The 21251-nt window shown below is 36.0% G+C and overlaps 1 protein-coding gene across 4 annotated transcripts in view; it reads right to left on the reverse strand.

Annotated features, from left to right (window-relative positions):
* Positions 1 to 21251, reverse strand: part of GABRB2 (gamma-aminobutyric acid type A receptor subunit beta2) — a 162291-nt gene that overhangs the window by 100347 nt on the left and 40693 nt on the right. For all 4 annotated transcript variants that reach the window (XM_032124668.1, XM_032124667.1, XM_032124666.1 and 1 more), the window contains one exon: positions 10283 to 10503. In XM_032124668.1, the coding sequence (XP_031980559.1) occupies positions 10283 to 10503 (221 nt within the window). The remainder of the gene's footprint in view (positions 1 to 10282; positions 10504 to 21251) is intronic.

Consider the following 21251-nt stretch of genomic DNA (forward strand, 5'->3'; position numbering starts at 1 on the left):
TTAATGCAAATTAAACTGAGATCTCAAAGTGTTTCTCCAACAGTTACACATCCCTTGTTTTCCTCCATTCTGACACCGAAGAGAATGCACCATAACTTTTCAATAGATACTGAATAAATTTTCCATTACCACTTTAAATAGGAAAAAAGCTGGCATGCAACACCTTCTACAGTAAAGATATCTTAGTCTTGCAGGGATTGTTAAGGTCTATAACTACATTTTCTAAGTAAATGTTAGCTTTATAATCCCCAGTGGCTTTACAACCCTGCAAAGGGCTTTGGGAAAAGGAGATTTTTTTCCACATTAAAAGGTCATATGCTTTCATATGCCTTTCACATGCCTTTCTCTTTTCAAGATCAAATTTTGGAGCAATTTTAAAATGTCAGCGTTTTAAAAAATAGTCCTGGGACAGATACCTATTGGTAAATGAAAACATACCCATAAGATGTAAGTATATTTTTGGGCAACACACAGGAGGAGCAGGGACCATTCTGCAGCAGGAAAACTATGATATAGTTGCCATTGTGGAAAGACAATGGGATGACTGGCACAACTGCAGGGCTCAGGTCAAGGCCCCTCCCTGCAAGGAAAACATTGAGATATTGGAGCAAGTCCAGAGAAGGGCAATGGACCTGGGACAGGGTTTGGAGCCTGTGCCTTATGTGCAGCAGCTGAGGGACCTGGGGGGGACTCAGCCTGGAGAAAAGGAGTCTCAGTGGAGACCTTCTCACTCTCTGCAACTCCCAGGCAGGAAGTCGTAGCCAGGTGAGGGTCATTCTCTTCTACCAAGTAACAAGCAAAAGACAAGAGTAAACAGCCTCAGGTTGAACTAGGAGAGGTGTAGATTGCATATTAGGAAAAACTTTTCACTGTAAGGGCTGTTAAGCATTGTAATAAGCTGCCCTAAAGAGGTGGAATCACCATCCCTGGAGGGATTTCAGTGATGTGCAGATGTGTCAGCAGCAGCCACCACAAAAAAAGATATGGTAAGCTGTTAAAGCATGTCATACATATTCAATATTCTGCAATTACTGCAGTTTTTTAAAAAAAGAGTTTTCTCAAAAACAACACACTGTACCACATAAAGATGGAGAAAACAATGGCTTCTCAATTCAGAAGCCAAGCAGGATAAGGCACTCTGGCAAACTCTCCCTGTGAAATGCTGAATGTGGACTTACAGCCCATATGTGAGAATAATTTAGGGTCCTGAAGATTTGCTTGTTTCTGAACAACTGCCAGAAAAGATCATGTTCTCAGAATACAAGTGCTGGGGATCCTTACTGTATTGATTACACCACCTTGAAACACTTTCTGCTACTGAAACAGCAGTTTCTGAGGGAACAGTTTCCAGGTCACGTCAGTGAGGTGATTCCTGAGGTCCTTTTTGTTCTGACACAAGGAACATGCCTCATGTAGTTCTTTCCTTGTGATTTGATCTCACAGTCTCCTCCTGGCCCTGAGACATTCTAGCCATCTGCTCGTACAGATGGCACATTCATATAAATTTAAAAAAAGTGTTTTCCAAACATTTTCTATTCTCTGTCTTTTCAGATGGTTCTAGACTAGCAGAAGCAGCAAATGTTCTAGGAATGACTGACTATACAGGAACAAAAAAAAGCTGCTGCAAAAAAAATTATGTTCTTACACAAATGATTTAGAGGAGAAAAAAAATCTAGTCTTATTTCTACTTACTGAACAGCAAGTAGAAATATCTGCATTATAGTCTAAAAATCAGTGACAGGCACAGCTTTAAAGTGCTCTTCTGCAGAAGCTTACACACATCCTGAGCCTGGAGAACATACCTGGAAGCACAAATCCCCAGAATTTCTTATATCTTATCCTAGTTTCTCTCCTTCTAAGCAGGACTGAATACTGTTCCACGAAAAGCTCTCTTCAGTTACTTTGCACATTGAAGACCACAAGAAATTTCAATTTTCAGAGAAATAAAGAAATAGAGCCAGGAAATGCAATGAAAAAAAACCCCAACAAGCCCCTTACACTTGAGGAGTTTAGGCAATTTTTATTTCTCAGAAACCATTTTACCATTCTGTAAAGTTCAATAACAAAGTAGAATAAAACAGTGGGTGAACAAATCAGCAATTATCTTCCCAGAAAATGCATTAAAACATAAAGGAAATGGTTTTTTTTGGAGAAAAAAAAATCACCCAAACTAGATATTTAACTAGAATAAAAACTAAATCCAAGTACTTGCACCTTCAGATAAGACACTTGGTAGGGAAAAAAACGTATTCTTTCACTCAATAAATAGTATTCTACAATGTCTTACATTAAAAGTGTGTAAGAAAAGTTTCATCTGTACAATCACAAGAAGAACTAGAAAGTGATTGTGCATGACCCACAAGAGGTATTATTAGTTCTACAGTGTCCTAACTTTTGTTTTTCTTACACATGCAAGGCCCCCAATCCTGCTCTTACTTCTGAGATCCATCTCAGATTTTACCAATTTTAGTAAAAAAACTCCAATATGCACAAGTGGAATTTATACATATACAAATATATTGTTTTTATTTATCAAATAGATATCATATATTTAAACACGTGTTCGTATACACACATTTAGCATCCATCCCATTAGCTGAGTCTTGATCAGAGCATTCTGAGATTTTATGTATGTCCTTCCAATGGGAAAATCTCCCTTCTCAAGATCATCAACTCAAATCATAGATCAAAGACATTGTGGAAGAGAAATGATAGATTGCTGTAATACTAAATTATATAAATTATTAAAATTTAAGATTAAATGTTTGATGACTTCTATTTGTTTTTGGAATATGAAATACCCTTGGAGCAACTTGAACTATTTCATGGTTCTGTAGCTGATGGAGACTTTCTTACTAACGCAGACTAAATGCCATAATCTGTCTGTTAGGCAAATAGAACTTGGACTTTTTTTCACTTCATTGCAATGCAATAATTTTGGATAATAGGGCTTTTAATGGAAAGGATTCCTGTGACTTAAGTTTTTTTTCTTATTAAGCTTAATTGAACTAATTACTCACATATTAATGACTTAACAGGCACTTAATAAAAAAGTAAAAGCAAAAGACCCTTCTGAATACTTATACTTAAAATCTAATAAAGGGATTGAAATAGAAAGATATCTTTGTTTTCTTTCAGAGAGGGGAGATATTTAAAACACAACTACTGTCCCTCCTGCTGAGGATGAATGGTGTAAAGATGCCATTCCAAATCCTACAGAAAAATGCATATATAATCTATGAGTCCTAAATTGAAACGAGATATTTATGAGAGTCAATGATTTCCTTTTTTTTCCAGAAATTGCATCTTTCCCAAATTGGCTCATTTTGTGAATGGGCTGCTATGTAGGAAAAGTGGAACAATGTGATTCTGAGAAAATGAAGCAGATTTGTATCTACAACCTGGCCATCCCAAGGTGCACATGAGGGCTGGCATTTTATAATTCTTCACAATAATGCTTGGCACTTATGTAGTGTTTTATGGGATCAAAGCACTTTACAAACTAATTAATTAATCTTCACAACACCCCTGTGAGAAGGTAGGTTTTAGCATTCCAATTTACCAAGTGGAATAACTGAGCAGAGAAACTGGATGATTTGCTTCATGTCCAAATCTACAGCTCACAGGAACAGTGTCATTAGAAATAACAGTAGTTGTATTTCTCTGCTTTATTCCTTGGAACCTACAAAAGAACTATTTGCATTAGAAAGGAAAATAGCATCTGGCCCACACCTTGGGCCAGAACTGATACCTTGTTTATTTAAAACAACAATTATTTCATTTAAGCAACACACTGGGATTCAAGTTCCTTTCCTTATGCTGGATCTATATTGAATGTGCAAGAAAAGAGCTATGATCAGACTTATCCTGCTCCAGTATTTCTAAATAATGAGATTTGTTGTGGTAATGCTTACTTCTTAATGCAGAAATTCTTTGTACTTGAAATTCTACATAATTGTACAGTACTCTATTTTTTTCAAGTCTTCACAACAGCTACATGACTTCAGAATGAAATGATATTTTACTATGTTTGCATTTATTTCTACAAGTTTTCAAAAAGTTCTTGCTTTGACCACCTGCATACAAGATTTAAGGGTTCTTACACGTCTATGTATACTAACGGCCTTGAAAATCTGGACACAGAAATCGAATTCACCTAATTTCTTGTGCAAAAGTAAACAACTGCATGTCAGACTATGAATCAGCTTGGAAAGTGTTGGCAAAGGAAAAGTCAGTAATTGCATCTATAGCTGTGAGCACCAGCACAAAAAAATTACCCACTTAACACAGTGGAAATGCTTCTTCCCAGACTGATATTCTCATGTTCAAACAAGACTTATAAAAATTACTTTTTACTTCCTCTTTGCAATGCCTATATATGCCCTATTGTCATTTAAAGAAATTTAGTGTTATATCACAAGAAGTGATAACCAAAATTAGGAAACTTTTTTTTTAATTGGACCAACAGAAAGCTACTGACACTTCAGACATCCTAATAAAGATAATGCATAATATTTACTTATTTGTTTTAACAAATGGCAACAGTACTTTGAGATGCTATTGGTGCTTTTCATGCCACAGCATACCTCATCATAATGTTTATTTCCTCTTCTTCCCTGAGGCTGGACAAGGCCCCAGTTGGAATGAAGGGCTGCACAGCCAAGAGAGGCATGAATGTGATGGAACCAGAAACACCTGCCACCTGGACAGGTATCATGATAAAGAACAGCATCCAAAATAATATCTTCTCCCCAGAAAAGAAGTCCAGGTTCTTTTTATCTCTTCTGAAATCCCCAAAGTGAGAAAGATTTTGAGAACATTTTTTGCTTACCATGAATGGGCATTAAAAATTCTTAAACACCTTCTGTCCAGCTTCTGGAAATACAATTTTGCAGCAAAAAGGTAGGACAGATCTCTTTCTTTCTTGCAGAAGACATTTCAGAGTAACAAGGATATTTGAAATATTGTAGGCAGTCCAAAGACATATTATTTATTCACAAAATCACAAGATTTTAAGGGGTTGAAATGTATCTTAAAGCCCATCCAGTCCCAAACCCCCTGCCACGGGCAGAGACACCTCCCACCAGGTTGCTCAAGCCCCCATCCAACCTGGGCTTGAACACTTCCAGAGTTCCAGCTAGTACAAATGACTGTTTGATTTTAAAACTGAAAAATGGAGCTTTACCTCCAAATTATGCTTAGAATTTAATTAAAATTAAGCCCTATCAGAAAAAAAAACCCCAAAACCAACAAAACCAAACCCAAACCCAAACAAAAACAACCCCCTCAAACCCCCAAACCAAAACAAACCCCAAAACAAATCCCCCCCAAACAAACAAAAAACCCCAACAAAAAAAACCAGAAAAAAGCAAAAAGTAGCAAAATAAAGATCAAATGCTTTACTGAAAGGTAGCTGGTGTGAACAACTCACCTCTCAAGGAATATGGTCTGAGAAATAAAGATATTTGCAAAGCAATTGCTTTTAAAATTGCCCATCAGATTTCATAGACAATAAGCTGCCAATGAGGAGTTAAACTGCTGAAGAAGTCTAACTATACAACAAAAATGCCCAATGTTGTTTTACCAGAGCAAAATGTGGGAGAATCGATTTTACTTGCAGAAGTGAAAATTTCCAAGCAGCTGAAACTGAGTGAGCAGACAGCAGAAGGCAAAGCTGAGACAACACAAAATACAGGCATCCAGGACTGTTTAGGATTCATGTGACTCAATGCTGGTAGCACTGAGTAGAGAACAAAGCAAGGCCATCATACACATAATTCTCTCATTTGTGGGAGATTACTGTGTTCCATCAGTCAAATAGGAATTACTGCTAGCTGAGTTGGAGACTCATAGTTGGTAATGCCTTAGATGAATCTTGGCAAGTAAAACTGTTGGGCTTTCAAATGGGAAAAGCCTTTAATTTCTGAAAAACACTCCTCTGTTCTACTTCCTTTTGTTTTCCTTTTGGCTAAAAAGGACAGCAACATTGTTACCTCACAGAACATGGTTCCTATCAGGAATTCCATATATATTCTATTTTTCTGTAAAAAACACCCACAAACTTCATTTACAAAAAGCAGAAAACCATCCTACTGAAGAGATACAAAAGTATAAAATGCTCTTGGGCATGTAATTATCAGTTCTCTACCCACTGTCACCGAGTTCTCTTGTGAGGAATGTTGGGAGAAATGTATGCAAGAGTCAGTATCTCTGTAAACAGCATGGTAATGGTGCAAACCCACACAAAACGTATTGGTCTTAAGCCACTTCTTCAACTACGTTTAATCCTTGTATTCTAAATTTTCTCCTGACTCTGACACATAGCATCCCAAGACTCTCTCCCAGTAAAGAGGTGAGTTCCAGAAAGACACCATAATGTAGTTACACAAAAAGCAGCAATTCAAAATTGGCAAATAGAAGGATCTTAACTTGTCACCATTCTCAAATCTTGCATTCCAATCCCTGGAAAAAATTCAAAAAACTTGGTGATTTCAGAGGCCACAAAAATCAGAGAAATGATTCTTCCCCAGGCTTATGCAGAAGAAAGCAGAAGACAGCTGAACTTTTGATCCACATTTTAGAACAGGCTTTATGTCAAAAGTCAGGGGAAATTTTTTATATATGTATTTATATATATAAAAATAAATGTAAGAAATAACAAATCTCATCTACTGTAGCACCCATTTCTGCTAAGTGTATTTAATAAACCAGATATTTTAACACAGAGAAATTTAGTTAAAGCCATATATTTTCCTCAGTTTTGACTGCTTATCTTATTTAAGCTTTGCTCAAACTACTGTAAACTATCTGCTATACTAGATGTGAATGTCTAAATTTACTGTTCTAAATATGTGGTCAAATCACTAATATCTTCTTGCAAGTCATCTTAACTTCCAACATAGTGATTTTTCCCGTAATGACTCTTCATTTAAGACTATATGTTTACAATTTTCTACCATTTAGGTGATTTAAGTATATAATCTATTGAATGTCCTGGTCTTGGCAGCAATGAATAATTTTCTTGCCAGATGGACTATGAAAAAAATACAAAAACCCCCATTTTCCCGAAACATAAATAGCTGGCAGCTATCCATCAGAAATAAAAGTCCTTCTTAACTTAAAAGCAACCACCATGTCACGTTCTCTGTATAAAAAAGGTCAAGAATTTAGTTATGCCCTTAACTAATGCCCTGTAGCAGTGAAAAAGGCAGGCTATGAGGACAACACACCAGCCCTTTGTCTCCTTTCATTATTAGCCCTTTTTCTTTTTTTCCCTTCCCTCTCTCCTCCCCTCTTTTAGTGACAGCATGATCCAGGTGCTCACTAAACTGCCTCCTAGTCCTTCCTGAAATTTAACCTCCCAGTGTCAAATCTAATTGGATGTGACATGTGCACCATGTATGGGTTCTGCTCACAAAACCAAAAAGGACAATGTTAAGGGATCACTGCTTGCTGCATGAAATAGAAATTCAACTATAGGGACACAAAAGAAAGGGATGGTTACATTTTTACTGATAAGATCACTTGCAGTTCAATGAATTTGATTACAGCAATCAAGGTAAATGCAACCAAATTCACAGCAAATTTTATATGTGTATGCATGTGATAATGTTTATAAATAGATGTATGGGGAGATGAAAAAAATTCAGACTGACACTTAAAGGAATCTCACTTTAGAAAAATGCATCCCGAAGTAAGAATATGTGACTGTAAGTATAAGCTAAAGTAAATTAACACAGCAAGAACAGTATTAATTTTCAGAATAATAGTGTACAGGGGGTTTTAGATATGTGAGAAATACAACTAAGCAGGTATTTTTAATGGTATGCAGAAATTACTAATAAGCAGGCATTAAATATATCACTACTGTGGACACTGTGGAAATTATTTCCACTACTGTGGAAATAACATTAACTCTGAGTTGAATTTAGATGAAATAGATAGATAAAGCTACTTAGAGCTATAAAACTAAAACATTAGTATTAGAATGAGATCATTGATTGCTACTTGGTCCAGCAAAGGCAAAAGCAGAATATGGCACTCATATAATCCTGTTGTATTACCACCGGTGCATCTTCCCCATCCAGCCCAGCGTTTGAAAGACATTTTAGCGAGAAAGCCTTTCTGAGACCTACTGAGCTGAGTCTGAGGAGGAGGAATTGATTCTACATTTCACAAGACTTGTCCATGGTTCATTAAGAATTAGGACATATAAGAAGGGGTTTTCTTGCCTTGTCCCCTATTAGCTATCTGTTATGTTCCATAGTCTCTACCACAAAACACACAAGAACCAGAGGTGTCCTTCCCCTCTGTGCTGTTCAAGTACACAGTTGCCAAAGGAGTGAAGGCAATTGCAGTCCCCAGTCTTAGTGCTGGCTAGGGCAGTACAGGGTGACAATCGTCCTGCCCCTGCCCTAAGTTACAATTCATTCCAGCACAGCAACAGAACAATGGCAGAATTCACATCCATCATTCATCTTGTGCCAGCTCACAGGGCAAAGAGAACACTTGAAATGCACCAAGCAGAGTCTCAGATGTAAGAACTGATAATCTCAAATGTGAGATTGCTACATATACCCAAATACTAGAAAATTATTTCCTAAAGTGAAATTTTTTACCTAGGAAAAAAAGCTGTCTAAATGCCTTTAACTCTGGGCTGTGCACAAGTCCTACAATAAAAAAATATCCCATTTTAGAACTAATCTAAAACCATATCTAAAACCATATTGTGATTGTAAGTATTGAAGAAAATAACTCTGGAAAATAAAGGCTCAAAGCATTAATAATGATTCCTCGAATTACGTTAAACAGTTTTAAGTAAAAAACAGAAACCATTTCATTTTATTGCATCTTATAAAAGACATTAAAACTGATTTGCTATTTATGCTGAATGAAGAGGAACAAAGGTTTCACCCAAAACAATGAAACAGTAACACCACTGGTTCTCAAAAAAAAGAAACAAACAAAACCCTCAAAACCTTAAATAAAGTATATTTCATGACAGGTTTTAAGTTTTTGAAAAACAGATGAACAAGAAGAAACTCCCAGAAAACAAAAATTTCTTTTACTTGATTCTTCTATGGACAATTTTTTGTGAGCTCTACTTACTGTTTACCAACCTTTAAAAAAAAGAAATTATTACAGATGGTTAAGTAGTCAGAATAAAAATGCCAGAAATAGCAATAAAAAGTTAGCATTATTGAAGACATTAAACCTGATATTTATTTCTGATTTATTTTAGAAGATAATAATAAACATTATGATTTCAGAATCTTAAATTGGAAACTACACCAAAACCATTGTTATGGTCGCTCTCACTCCATTAATATAAAGGTGTGTTTTGTAGTTGGTTTATATTTCACTTTAAACTACAACTGCTTTTCAAGGAACCAAGTATCTGTTGCTTCATTGAACAATCACAAAAACTCCAGACTTGCTCCCAGCCATAGTGCCAGAGCCTGAACTGCTCCCACAGAAAACATAATTGGACACAACAAACATTGGTAAATACAATACCCAGCTCTGCAGCATTTTCTATTGTTAACCCAGACAACGCTTTCCTGCTCTTTTGTTACCTACCCACATTGCATTGTCAGTCTTTTGCAGCTACATTTTAAAATCAATTTCTCAGCAATTATTTATCCTGTTAACATCACTAAACAGACAATTTCCTCACTTTTCATAACTTCTCAAGGGTGAAGACCTTTTGTTGATTTTCCCAGTCACCCCTCTACATACAGTCATACACAACAACAACAACAGGCTGAAAAACATTTCAAGTCATACCTCATCTAAGTGAAACTCAGAAAGCTGATTCATCTGGGTATCATACAAAGCAATCTAATATTCAATCAAAAATATTTTTAAAACTATCAGTTAAACTATCAATTCAGCTGTCATATACATTTTCTGTTTTTTTCTGCAAATCCTCATTTTGTATTTCATATTTCAATTCCTTTGAAGAAGCAGTTCTAAACCAGGGTTTTAATCCAGAATGAGTATTTCAAGTAATATTTACAGTCTTATCTGTTCTTAATACAAGTCTCTGAACTGTACTAAAAATGGCACTTTATCTCCAAAATTTGTATTAAAAAAAAAATTTATCCAATCTTAGAATACTTCATTTTTTTTTTCTGGAATATCATCAGTTATATAGAATACAGCAATAAAAAGAAAAACATTAAAAAAAAAAAGGCAAGGAATGGTTTTTATTTTTATTTTTAGCTTTTTAATCATGGTTTTAAATTAAGAGACAAAAGAGTTAGAAATGGTTCATACTGACCTGAGTCCATAAAGGACTGTTCCATCTGGATGCAAACGAATCATTCTGTTCTTCACAGTGACACCATGAACAAATGACTTCTTGTCATTCAGGAAATAGGTATCGGGCACCCAGAGCTGATCAGCTACTCTGTTGTCCAGAGTGAGGTTTAGAGGTATTACATTATAGGACAGCCTCTTATCCCTCCACGCTTGCTGGAAGTACATTGTCAAGGTATAGTCCTATAATTAGAAAAAACAAACAAACAAACAAAGTTTGCATTGAAACAGATGGCATATATATGCAAAAAAATGACAATGCAAATACAGATGTATTCATTGTGACTGTTCAGAATTTCCGTAAGTAGATTTATTTATTTTTACAGTACTGAACATCTCGTATACACTTAGTAACAGCAGTGAGAACACAAAGAAGATGGGGCATTTACATTTTATGAATGACCTGGACATTCTCATTTCAATATTTAAAAATAAAATAAAATAAATTGTAGACATTTAACAGCCTGAAATTTCTGTAGCCCTTTACAAGCCTGGGAATTCTAGGAAACAGGAACACTCACAGATCCGAATTTCATTTCAAGGTCTCCAGTGTATTCAATAGAGCTCTGGATCAAGCCTTCTATCTCTGAAGTTGCAGTCACCACCCAAACACTTCCCTAAATTAAAATCTCTTCAAAGTCTGTTAACTTGCCCCTAGGCACTGAAATCAGTGGGAAGTCTCTGAGGTTCCTATGATATACACTCTTAGTCTTAATTTTACAGATGAAGTAAAATTATTCTTCAGGGGACAATTCAGAGAGCACAATTAGCATCTCAGTAAATATTCACAGTATTACGAGACTTGCATTGTCTTGATGCAGGGCACCACTGTACAGTGCTTCAGAGATGTTTTGACCTTTTGGTGCTTTAAAGAATAATATATTTATAAAGGTTATATCTTCGTAAAAACTTTTATACAGATACAGAATTATCATTATATTTAGCCGATGCTAAAAAAAAACCTCTAGAAATATTACACAATGTATATTAAGAGCATCCCTGCAGAGAAAGACTTGCATAAATGGCAATATTAGTTCTCATTCGCTGTTTCATATTTTAAAGGAGAGTCTACTATTTAAACTAATACTAAACTAAACTAATAATTTTTTTATTACAGTTGGAAAATTAATCTTCCTGCCGAACTACTTTAAAAAAATATGCCACAATTGTATTTTACAAGCATTTTCATTTAAAAGGATATTTGCTATATGAACGCTATATAGAATTTCTCCAAATATACAAAAATAAATTTTTCTTAATCTGCAGTTTCAAAGACTGAACACCACAGTAAGAAATCACTGAAATTGGGTTGTTGTAATAATTCTCTTTACAATGTACACAATTTGTAAGTATGTATCAATGTCCCCTTGAACTAGGAAGGGCCTGTGAGAACTACAGCTATTTCAGCAGAGCTCTGTAAGCAGTGACACAGCACCTTGAAACTAATTGACCCTGCCTCTTCTGCAGAACAGTGTGCATTCAGATGAATCATTACAAACTGTTCTTTTATAGAAATGTGCATTTCAGTGGCGGTAACACTCTTATTTTTTGCCTCATCCTTCCCCAGAAGAGCCGATGTACATGGGCTTCAAAACACCTCTTCAATTTTCAGTGAAGCAGGGGGAAATACATGTTCTGTTGTGAATAGTTACTGTATTTCTTCCTTGCCAACACAAACCACAAATGGTATTGCTGTCCCTTCCATGTTCCTGTCTCCACTGGTTAAAGGTCAATCCCCTTCCCTTGCTGCACCCCCAGCCGTGCTGGGAATCCCAGTACCTTTGGCCGGGTGTCACAACAGTGACTCTGCAGGGACTCCAATAGGTAAACACCAAATGAGCTTTCCCAATTATTTTACTACCAAATATATTCACCTGATAGCTGTTCTACAGTCTGACCAGTTTTAATGATCTGAAACCTCTTCCCCATCCCGCCTCCCCAGGGTCAGGATGAGATTCTGCTTGCAAGAATGTTCCACCTACATCCGAACAATTTTACTATTATGCTTCATCACTGTTCTGCACGATTTGATTCATAACCAGCTTTCAGGAAAATATTCAGTAGGAAAATGTATTAGTATTCATTATACTAATACATCACATCATCAAGTAATGATCCGTAGCAATTGTTTCTCTATTATGCTTGGAATGCTGCATTTTATTCCTATTCCAAGGAATAACCTACATGTATTAATACACAGCATAAATACATACAACATGCTTTTCTTTTTACACCTCAGTAAAAGAGGAAAAGAAGAGAAGGAAAAACTGTAAACATACATGGTTCATTGCATAGGAGTGAATTACATAAAACCGTAAATTTGGAGCACTGGCATTTCTGAAAGAAAAGCCAAGTCACCAGGCTGGAGTCTAAAATCAAACACACTGTGTTCCAGAAAGAGCTGGTGTTCCGACTAAAAATTATTTGTCATCTGTTGGCCCTAGTTTTCAGATGTGACTGGAGTTTTTAATGGTCAAAACAGAACTCCTTAGAAATTGTTATAAAACTCTCACAACCTTTTGAATTTCATTTTGGTATTTTAATGATAATTTTAAAAAGTCCCAAAGATGTACATATGTCAAAGTGAAATTGATAAGACAGGAAAAAAGCAAAACCTGTCACAAAAACTGCAATTCATTCCTTAAAAAGGAGAGAGGCATCTTTTCTCAAAAACCCAAATGAAAGTGTAATTCAAAAAAGATGTGCAGGCACAAAATGTCCATAAGTAACCCAAGACCCTTTATACTTTGAGACTAAGAACATTCTCATCCAACAGGAATACTACAAGCAAAAAGCCGTTAAAGTCACATTAAATACGGGCATTCCCCTCTCTTCTAAGGATAAGTTTAAAAAACCCCATGTAAATATCTTGTCTCTAGGAAGAGAGGCACACAAAAGAAATAGAGGAATAGAAGTAAAGGATTATTTTAATTTCTTAAGGTTTAGCATCCTTTTAAATTCACAGGCCAGAATTGTTAGAAAGAGTGTAAGTTTGAAGAGGAAACGGGAGCAAATTCATTTTAAAAGCCTTGCACAAGAGACTAGTTATAATGAGCTGAGAGAAATCCAAGCCCAAAGCTCCCGATGATGGTGGTGTAAATCATTACACAGACAGAAACTACAAAGGTACAGACTGTTTGCAACACAGGCACACAGACACATTCTACCCATAGAAATAAAGAGGTTCCTCAGCTGCCCTGGGCATGTGAAGCTTGAAATGCTGTATAAAATTGTTAGTATTGACAAAATTGCAAGAAAAATGTAGAATATAAATAAGCAAACGTATTTTCTGTAAATAATATCAATTTTGTAGCTTTCATTATTATTTCACTGTTTGCCTAGATTTAAATTTAATAAAGTGTTTTGTTCCGTCCAGAGCAAAAATTTAGGCATCAGAAAAAGGATCATTACCCCTGTACTATTGTAATCAAAGAAAAGATGCCTCCTCTTATCACCTTGCCTTTCCACTTTTCCTCTTCTTTATCTCATATAATGAACACAAGAGCAGCAAACGTAAGACAAAGTTAATCTTTATACATAATTTTTCATACGAATAAAAAAAGTATCAAACAGTTTCGTTAGTATTAGCATATTCATGAGTAACTTTAACTCTCTGCGGTGGTTGCCTGCAAACATTTTAGCTGCTGGAAGTGTAAATACACTGAGAGATTTAAACTTGTATTTAGATAAATAGAATTATCACAGACAGACATGGTGTCAGTGAATGACCATCAATTTCAGTGACATAACGGAAGATAGTGGACAGGAAAGCATCGAATCTGAATACTGGCATTCTTATTTATATTCTCACATTTCATTCATGTTCTCAAATAAATGTTTAAGCCAAAGAAAGAAAAATCAGTTTGGGCCTATTATTAGTTTAAAAATATTAGAACACAGGCCTTAGCTAAACCTACCCATGGCCCAATAACTGACGTATTGCTGGTCCTCTTTTTATATTGGAAAAAGGACCAAGGCAAAAAAGGAAATAGAGGTCATGAATATTCACAGTGACAGCGGGTGTCTAATGCAAAAGACTTTACCAGAAGTAAATTTTTTCAAAGCATGATAATAAGGTCCAATGTGAGAAAACACATTTAAAATATAGCTCTTTCTTCTGCATTACACAAATCAGGACTGATTCACACTGCAGCTTAAAACTGTAACCAACACTTATATTAATAGGGATAGAAAACAGCTACTGAAACGCTGGAAACCATAAAGGCAGGAAACTTCAGAGGAGAAAAAAATAAGCAGAAGGAATATATCAAATCTAATGTATATAATATACATTCTGTATATTGTAAATATACCGAATGACAGTGAGAAGTTGAAGAAGCTATTTATCATTGCTCCACAGTAATGAATGGAGAACTCATTTGTGGTTTGGCTTAAGTCCACTCCTCATCACATTCCTGGTTATTACTAACTTGTAAGAATGTTTTACTGCATTTCCACATATGACTATTTTAAAACGAAGTAATTTCCTTCTAAAAATGTTAGAAGATGAAGACTTTGCCTGAACACTATTTATTTAACATGTACATTAAAAAACCTGTTTGTTAATAACATTTAAAAGTGCTGATTGACGATCCTTTCAATCCTTTTTTTGTTTAAACCAACCACTACAACATGTTCGATTCAAAATCACCTATCTCAGTCTCTCATTGAGAAAAAATAATGCAAAACATCTGCTTAATGCTGGAGACACCACAAAGTGACTTATATAGAAGTAGAAAGAACAGTTGAAAGAATGGGTGATGCCAAAGAGATGCTAAAATTGTCATATGCCCTTTCAAAAAAAGTATTTTTCACATTTGTAAATCTTTACTTCATAATAAACAAAAACCCCCTCAAAACAAATTAAAAAGCCACAAACAATGACATCAGGAAACTTACACAGAATTCAAGTTGAACTCTCTCAATCTATCAAATCCCCCTTCCCAAGCTGCCTTTAAATCTGTGAAACACTTGTAATTAATTGCATCTCCTAAAACTTACTAGGGGAGCTTTCCTTGATGGCAATTAATCTTCTCAAGTTTATGATCTTGCCGAAGAGGAGAAGATCCCAACAAGCTTACCATTTATTTTGCTGCAACTCTCCCAGATTTATTCATCAGCAATTCTCATTTGTCAGCTGAACAAAGCAGCAAAGACAGGCTTTTTATCTCCCACCACAGTTCTCAGAAAAACACAATATCGAATCAAGCAAGAGACTTGGATATGAAAGCCAAATGACTGCCAGCAGAGCTTGACTCCTTAGCATGAAACTTTTGGTCCCAATTATATAAAATCTGTAATAAGAGACTGTAAGATTTCAGCAACAAGATCATGAATTTGTGTCTCCTTAGCACTACTGAGGGTAGCCAATATTTATATTGTTTCTCCATGGTGATTTAGATAATGACACGTCCTCACAGTACAATGGATTTCATACACTGAAGTGAAATGAAGCAGTTCTGGCTGGTAAGTTTCCTGTAACCTTATTTAGTTTAGCAAGATGCTGTGACTCTTGATTTTCATTTCTGACAAGTCATCCAGACTGAACCATGATACTGCACTTTTCCCAAGCCAGCAAGCTGCATGTCACACCAATCAACGAGCATCTGCCATAGGTCTTTTAGCTCTGTCTGATTTGCTGTCTCTTGATAATAAGAGGAAGATCAATTAAAGTGAATCTGGACTGAAAACAGTATTTGCTGCTATTTGGTTAAGAGAGTCATGTCTCTTGAGACTGTCAGATTGTTCTCTTTTAAAGGGATCTCGTCATCATACAGAACTGCAGGATTCTCAGATGAACAAAGCAAATGCAGAGTACAATGAATAAATACAACTATTCTCACTTAAAATGAAAACAGTAGTTTTCTGCCGCAGACAAAAATAGTATTTAGTCGAGTCATTGAAGAAAAATAAAATATTTTAGGCCACAAGAAACATCAAAAAGTTTATTTATATTTGAATTGGAAAATTTTCTTTACTCAAGTATTTCAAGTTATTTCCCAGAGTTCACAGATCATTCCCTATGTAATTGCTCACTTCCACAGATCTTCAGAAAAAGTTCCACAGACCTTCAAAAGAAATCATATTTATATTGCTTTTAATTATGGCCTATTATAAATTGCCTTGCAAAAGAGTAGAGAATTTATTGAAAATACTAAAGAACAAAAAAATCATAATTCTTAAGTAGAGTGGAGATAACCCTGTGATTAAGCAGAACTGGAGATCCAGCTGAAAGGTTTGGTGAGAGCAGATGGTGGCCTAAGATATTGTTTTGCAGGAGAGACTCAAGAGTAAAAAACCAGAAACACTAAGCAGAACCACAAGTGTCCAATACTTTTAATGGAGGGTGGGGGGGGGGTGTGTGTAGAGGGAGGAATTCCAGATAAGAATATAGTTATTGTAGTTATTGATAGATTAAATCTGGCTTAAAACTGAGAATTCAAGTTGTGCCTAGATGCAGAACTAAACTGGCATAACATTTGAATAAGTGCTCCTTTTCCTGATGCTTTACAGATTCCTAAGTTCCTTCACAAACAAAGCCTTAAGAATTCATTCAGAGACTGAAAGGACTGTCTAGTTAATGCTGCTCCACATCACTGCAATTAACTCCTGAAAAACATACAAAATTAATACTAAAACAAATAGGTGTTAGTCTAAAGCACATAATACTTAAGATAAATATTTTGCAATATTTTTCAAGAAGACTTATGGAAATGAATAAATATTTCCAGAATTTATTTATTTATAAGCATAGCCTTGCTTCCATCAATCAAGGAGCTGTCACTGCATAAAGGCATGGAGACTCCAATGACAAAAGTGCCATTAATATTCCTATCATTACATTACATAGCTCCTTGTGCCTTTCCACATCCAAAAGGATGTGTAATAATCTCTAAAATTTGAACCACAGGCTTAATACTGAAACAAGCCACAAAGTTATCTCACTAAAAAGTGTAAATTTAGTTTCAATATTAAAAAGTTATGAGAAATAGCTGACAAAAATTTGAATATCTGAGCTTCAGACTGAATTTTTATGCTTAGTGGTTATCCCAGTTTGAGACAAATTCGGAGCAACGTCTGAAATGAATGTCCTCTGATAGAAGGCAGGTTACAGCCATCCTTCCCCCACCAGGTTCGAAAAGAATTTTCCTCAGAAGAAAGTGAAAAGAAAACTATTTATTTAAGAAGTAAATTGCATGCAGGCACGGGAAAAAAAAAGAATAATGCTAAATAATAAAACCTCTCACTGTGGAGAGAACCTGGGTAGATTTTGGAGTCATTTGTGGGTGTGGCTTTCTCCTCTCTGGAGCTGGGGTTTGGGGTGGGCCCCTCCAGGCCGAGGTGTAGGGCCTCTTGGTGATGGTCTGGTGTTGCTGAACAGTCCAGAAGAGACAATGAAGATGACGAAGAAGACGATGAAGGAGGAGGAGAAGGAGGAGAAGAAGAAGAAGAAGAAGGAGGAGATGGAGAAGGAGGAGACGAAGACGACGAAGACAATGACGACGATGAAGACGATGATGACGATGGCAAAGATGATGATGAAGATGATGAAGACGACGAAGACGACGAAGAAGACGATGAAGACGACGACGAAGACGACGACGACGACGAAGACGACGACGAAGACGACGACAATGATGATGAAGACGACAAAGACTATGACGACAACGACGAAGACGACGACGAAGACGACGACAAAGACGACGACAAAGACGACAACAATGATGATGAAAACGACAAAGACTATGACGACAACGACGAAGACGATGACGAAGAGGAAGAAGACAATGACGAAGAAGAAGAAGACAATGACAAAGAAGACAATGAAGAAGATGCCACCAAAGTCCCAGAAAAAACCTCTTGCCTCAGCCAGCAGACTAGCATAAAAGCAAAGGAGTTTAACTCTCCATCTCTCTTCTGAGAAAAGGAGTCGAGATCTGGGAAAAGCAGGAAGGTGCCTTGGTATTTTCCTCTTTCACAGGCGAGAACAACTATTAATTTTTGCTTTGCTTGTGATGTAATATTGGTGAGATTTAGATATATGAAATCTTATTAATCTATGTGAAAACTCCCTTTTGATTAAGAGGGTAAAAGATAACATCCCAGATAGCCTTACTGTAAGAATAACAGTTCTGTAGAAAAGAAGGAGTACATATGAATATTAATCAATGCTGACCCAATATTAGCAGTCTTGGCATTATGCAGTTACTAAACATCACCTTCATTTTAATGATAAAATTAAAGAGAGAGCGGAGAAGCTCAGATGAAAGTACTGAGTCAGATTTTTAGGAGGCACCAGAGTGAAATTCCTAATTGAGCTGGACAGTCCTGTAACTTTCTCAAAATTTAACTGAAATTGTGGGTAACCAACAGTTAAGAAACCCCTGTTATATTAGTACTGGGAAAGTGGACAAAATCAGGGTGCTTTTCTCAATGTTGCCCTAAACAAAGTGTTGGATATATAATCCAGATAAATTATTGATTAATGAACTGATTGCTTTCCTCAGTGCTTCTTGACATTGAACACTGTCACATTTTCTGTTCTGACTTGGAGTATCCTTTAGCAAGATACAGACTCAGCTATTACAGAGTTTTGTCAAAGTAGTTATGATTATCTTATATTTGTAACACTTCTAAAACTAGATCAAGGATATATTTCATAAAAAATTAATATTTTAAAGCCAATTTTAAGATCGCCTCACAAAGCAATGTTTACACAGATTAAACAATCACAAGAGAATACTGATGTAAGAGACAGGTAGTGAGAGAGAGAGCATGAGTTGAAGGAAAAGATTTTTAAAATAATCCCAAACATTTCCTTTAGTATTTAGTTCATTGCAGAATTACAAAAACAATGGGATACATAATATTTCCTTTAATAATGTACTGTATAACTGAAACACAATTAGACTAATCAATTTCTTTAGCTTATTATGGTCTCTATAAGCTGCTGATACTTCACAAAAATTTACACGAGAGAACCAGACAGGTCTGTGAATGACATACCCCGAGTTTATTTTTGCTTTATTTTTCTTCTAAATGAGCTGAGAGTCCTTCTCCCTTTGCCTGTATGCATGCATTTTCTCACATACTACTACTACTACTAACCATGGTAGATTTTTATGCTGATTTCCTTGGCATTTTTTGTGTTCTATTTTTTACTTCTTTTTCTTCTATATCTTTGCCAAACACATGCACTTTGGAAACAGAAACAGAGATGGCTCTAGGCAAGGCAGTTTTCTCATGCCATTCCCCAGTCCCATGAGGAGGACCAGCAGCAGTTCTCTCCTGTTAAACACTGTCACATTCCACAACACTTCATCTCTCTGCTCTGCTGATTCCCAGCTCTCTAAAATGGTTCATTAATCTGGTAGTAACAAACTGAAAGAAAGCAATGTGCTCTGGAGAGCACAAATATCCCCCAGAAACATCCTTAGAAGTGTTTCGGTATCTTGCTGCAATATGCCAGAGGCTGCACTGCAAACTGATGTGTTTCCGCCCTGTTTACAGATAAATCTTGTGGGAATAGACAAACCACCCTGATTTAGCTCTTCCTCAGCAAATAATCTCTGCAACCTTATGTACAGATTTCATGAAATTTGAACAGTGAAGAGTGTGAGGATGAAAAAAAAGGAACAGTGTCATGTTACCTAGATCTTTTCTTGTATTTTAAATGGTCTCCTCCCTGAAGCCCCAGCATGTGACAGGCTGTCTCCTCTCAGAAATGTCAGGCACTGCAGAGAACTGCCAGCACTGAAGTAAAAAGGACAATTTAAAAGAAATACATATAATTTCTTTCAGCGATGACAAGCCTGTGGAAGCTGGTAGAAGGTCCAATTTGCATGACAGTCCAACATTTCAGCAAAGAGAATACACTTAGTTGAGACACTGCAAGAGAATAAGTGATGTATTCAGATGAAAGCAAAACTAATACTATTATGTTCTAGGAAAAAAAAATCTGAAGAAAAAAAAACCCAGGCGGAAAAATATTGCATCTCTAATAGTCATTAATTATACTTCAAATTGTTACGGTTCAGCAAAGCCAAAACCTATTGGAATATCTCACAGCGAAAATTTCATTACAAGTGCCTCTGTTACAAAGGTGTATTTTCCTCTCGTCCAACCTCACACTCAAAGCAAGATCAGCTGTGAGGTCAGACCAAGTTGCTCAGGACTTTATCCAACGTGGTCTTGAAGACCTTGAAAAGCGGATTAGAACAAGACTTTAATAACAATGAAATTGCTGCTTGCATTTAGAGAGAAACTCCCTATGTTTCAAAAAGGAAAAATCAGGATGGTCACCCTAATCTAGCAGTCACTGCAACTTAATTTCAGTTTGACTCAAAGTCACCATTTTCTGATTTTTAGAGCCATTGCACACTACTGCTTTTATCTGTTCTGTTTAGTGTATTATTACTCCAGCCTTTTTGTGTCATTTTCTCAGCAATTGCCTCCATTCTTTAATCTCACAACTATTTGAGACACTTAGAAATCAACAGGATTCAGTTACCAGGGAGGTTTTGAACGCATTTGTTGTTCACTAGCTCGTATATGCTTCAATTGGCACCAACTTCTCATGAAAATATTCCATTCCTGTACAGTAGATGATTATTTTGTTCTATCTTTTAATCTTCAAGGTTTCCATCTGTGCCAGAGAACTTTCTATGCAATTAAATAATTTATTTCCACTTTCCACAGTTAATAGATACTTTGTAAACAATCCTGATTGTACTTTATCAGACTGAAGCTATCCTCTTATCAAGAGCTAATAATGTCTCTACACTTGTACTATCAGTTCAGAAATAGACTCCAAGAATCAAAAAGCAAAAATTAATTTGGCATCCTTTACTACCAAATGGGTCTATTTGTTTGTCATTGACTGGATTAAATACCTCATCTCAATCTTCAAAATTTGTCCCCTCCTTTGTGGT

The sequence above is a fragment of the Corvus moneduloides genome, chromosome 15, assembly GCF_009650955.1.
Source record: "Corvus moneduloides isolate bCorMon1 chromosome 15, bCorMon1.pri, whole genome shotgun sequence".
NCBI lineage: Eukaryota > Metazoa > Chordata > Aves > Passeriformes > Corvidae > Corvus > Corvus moneduloides.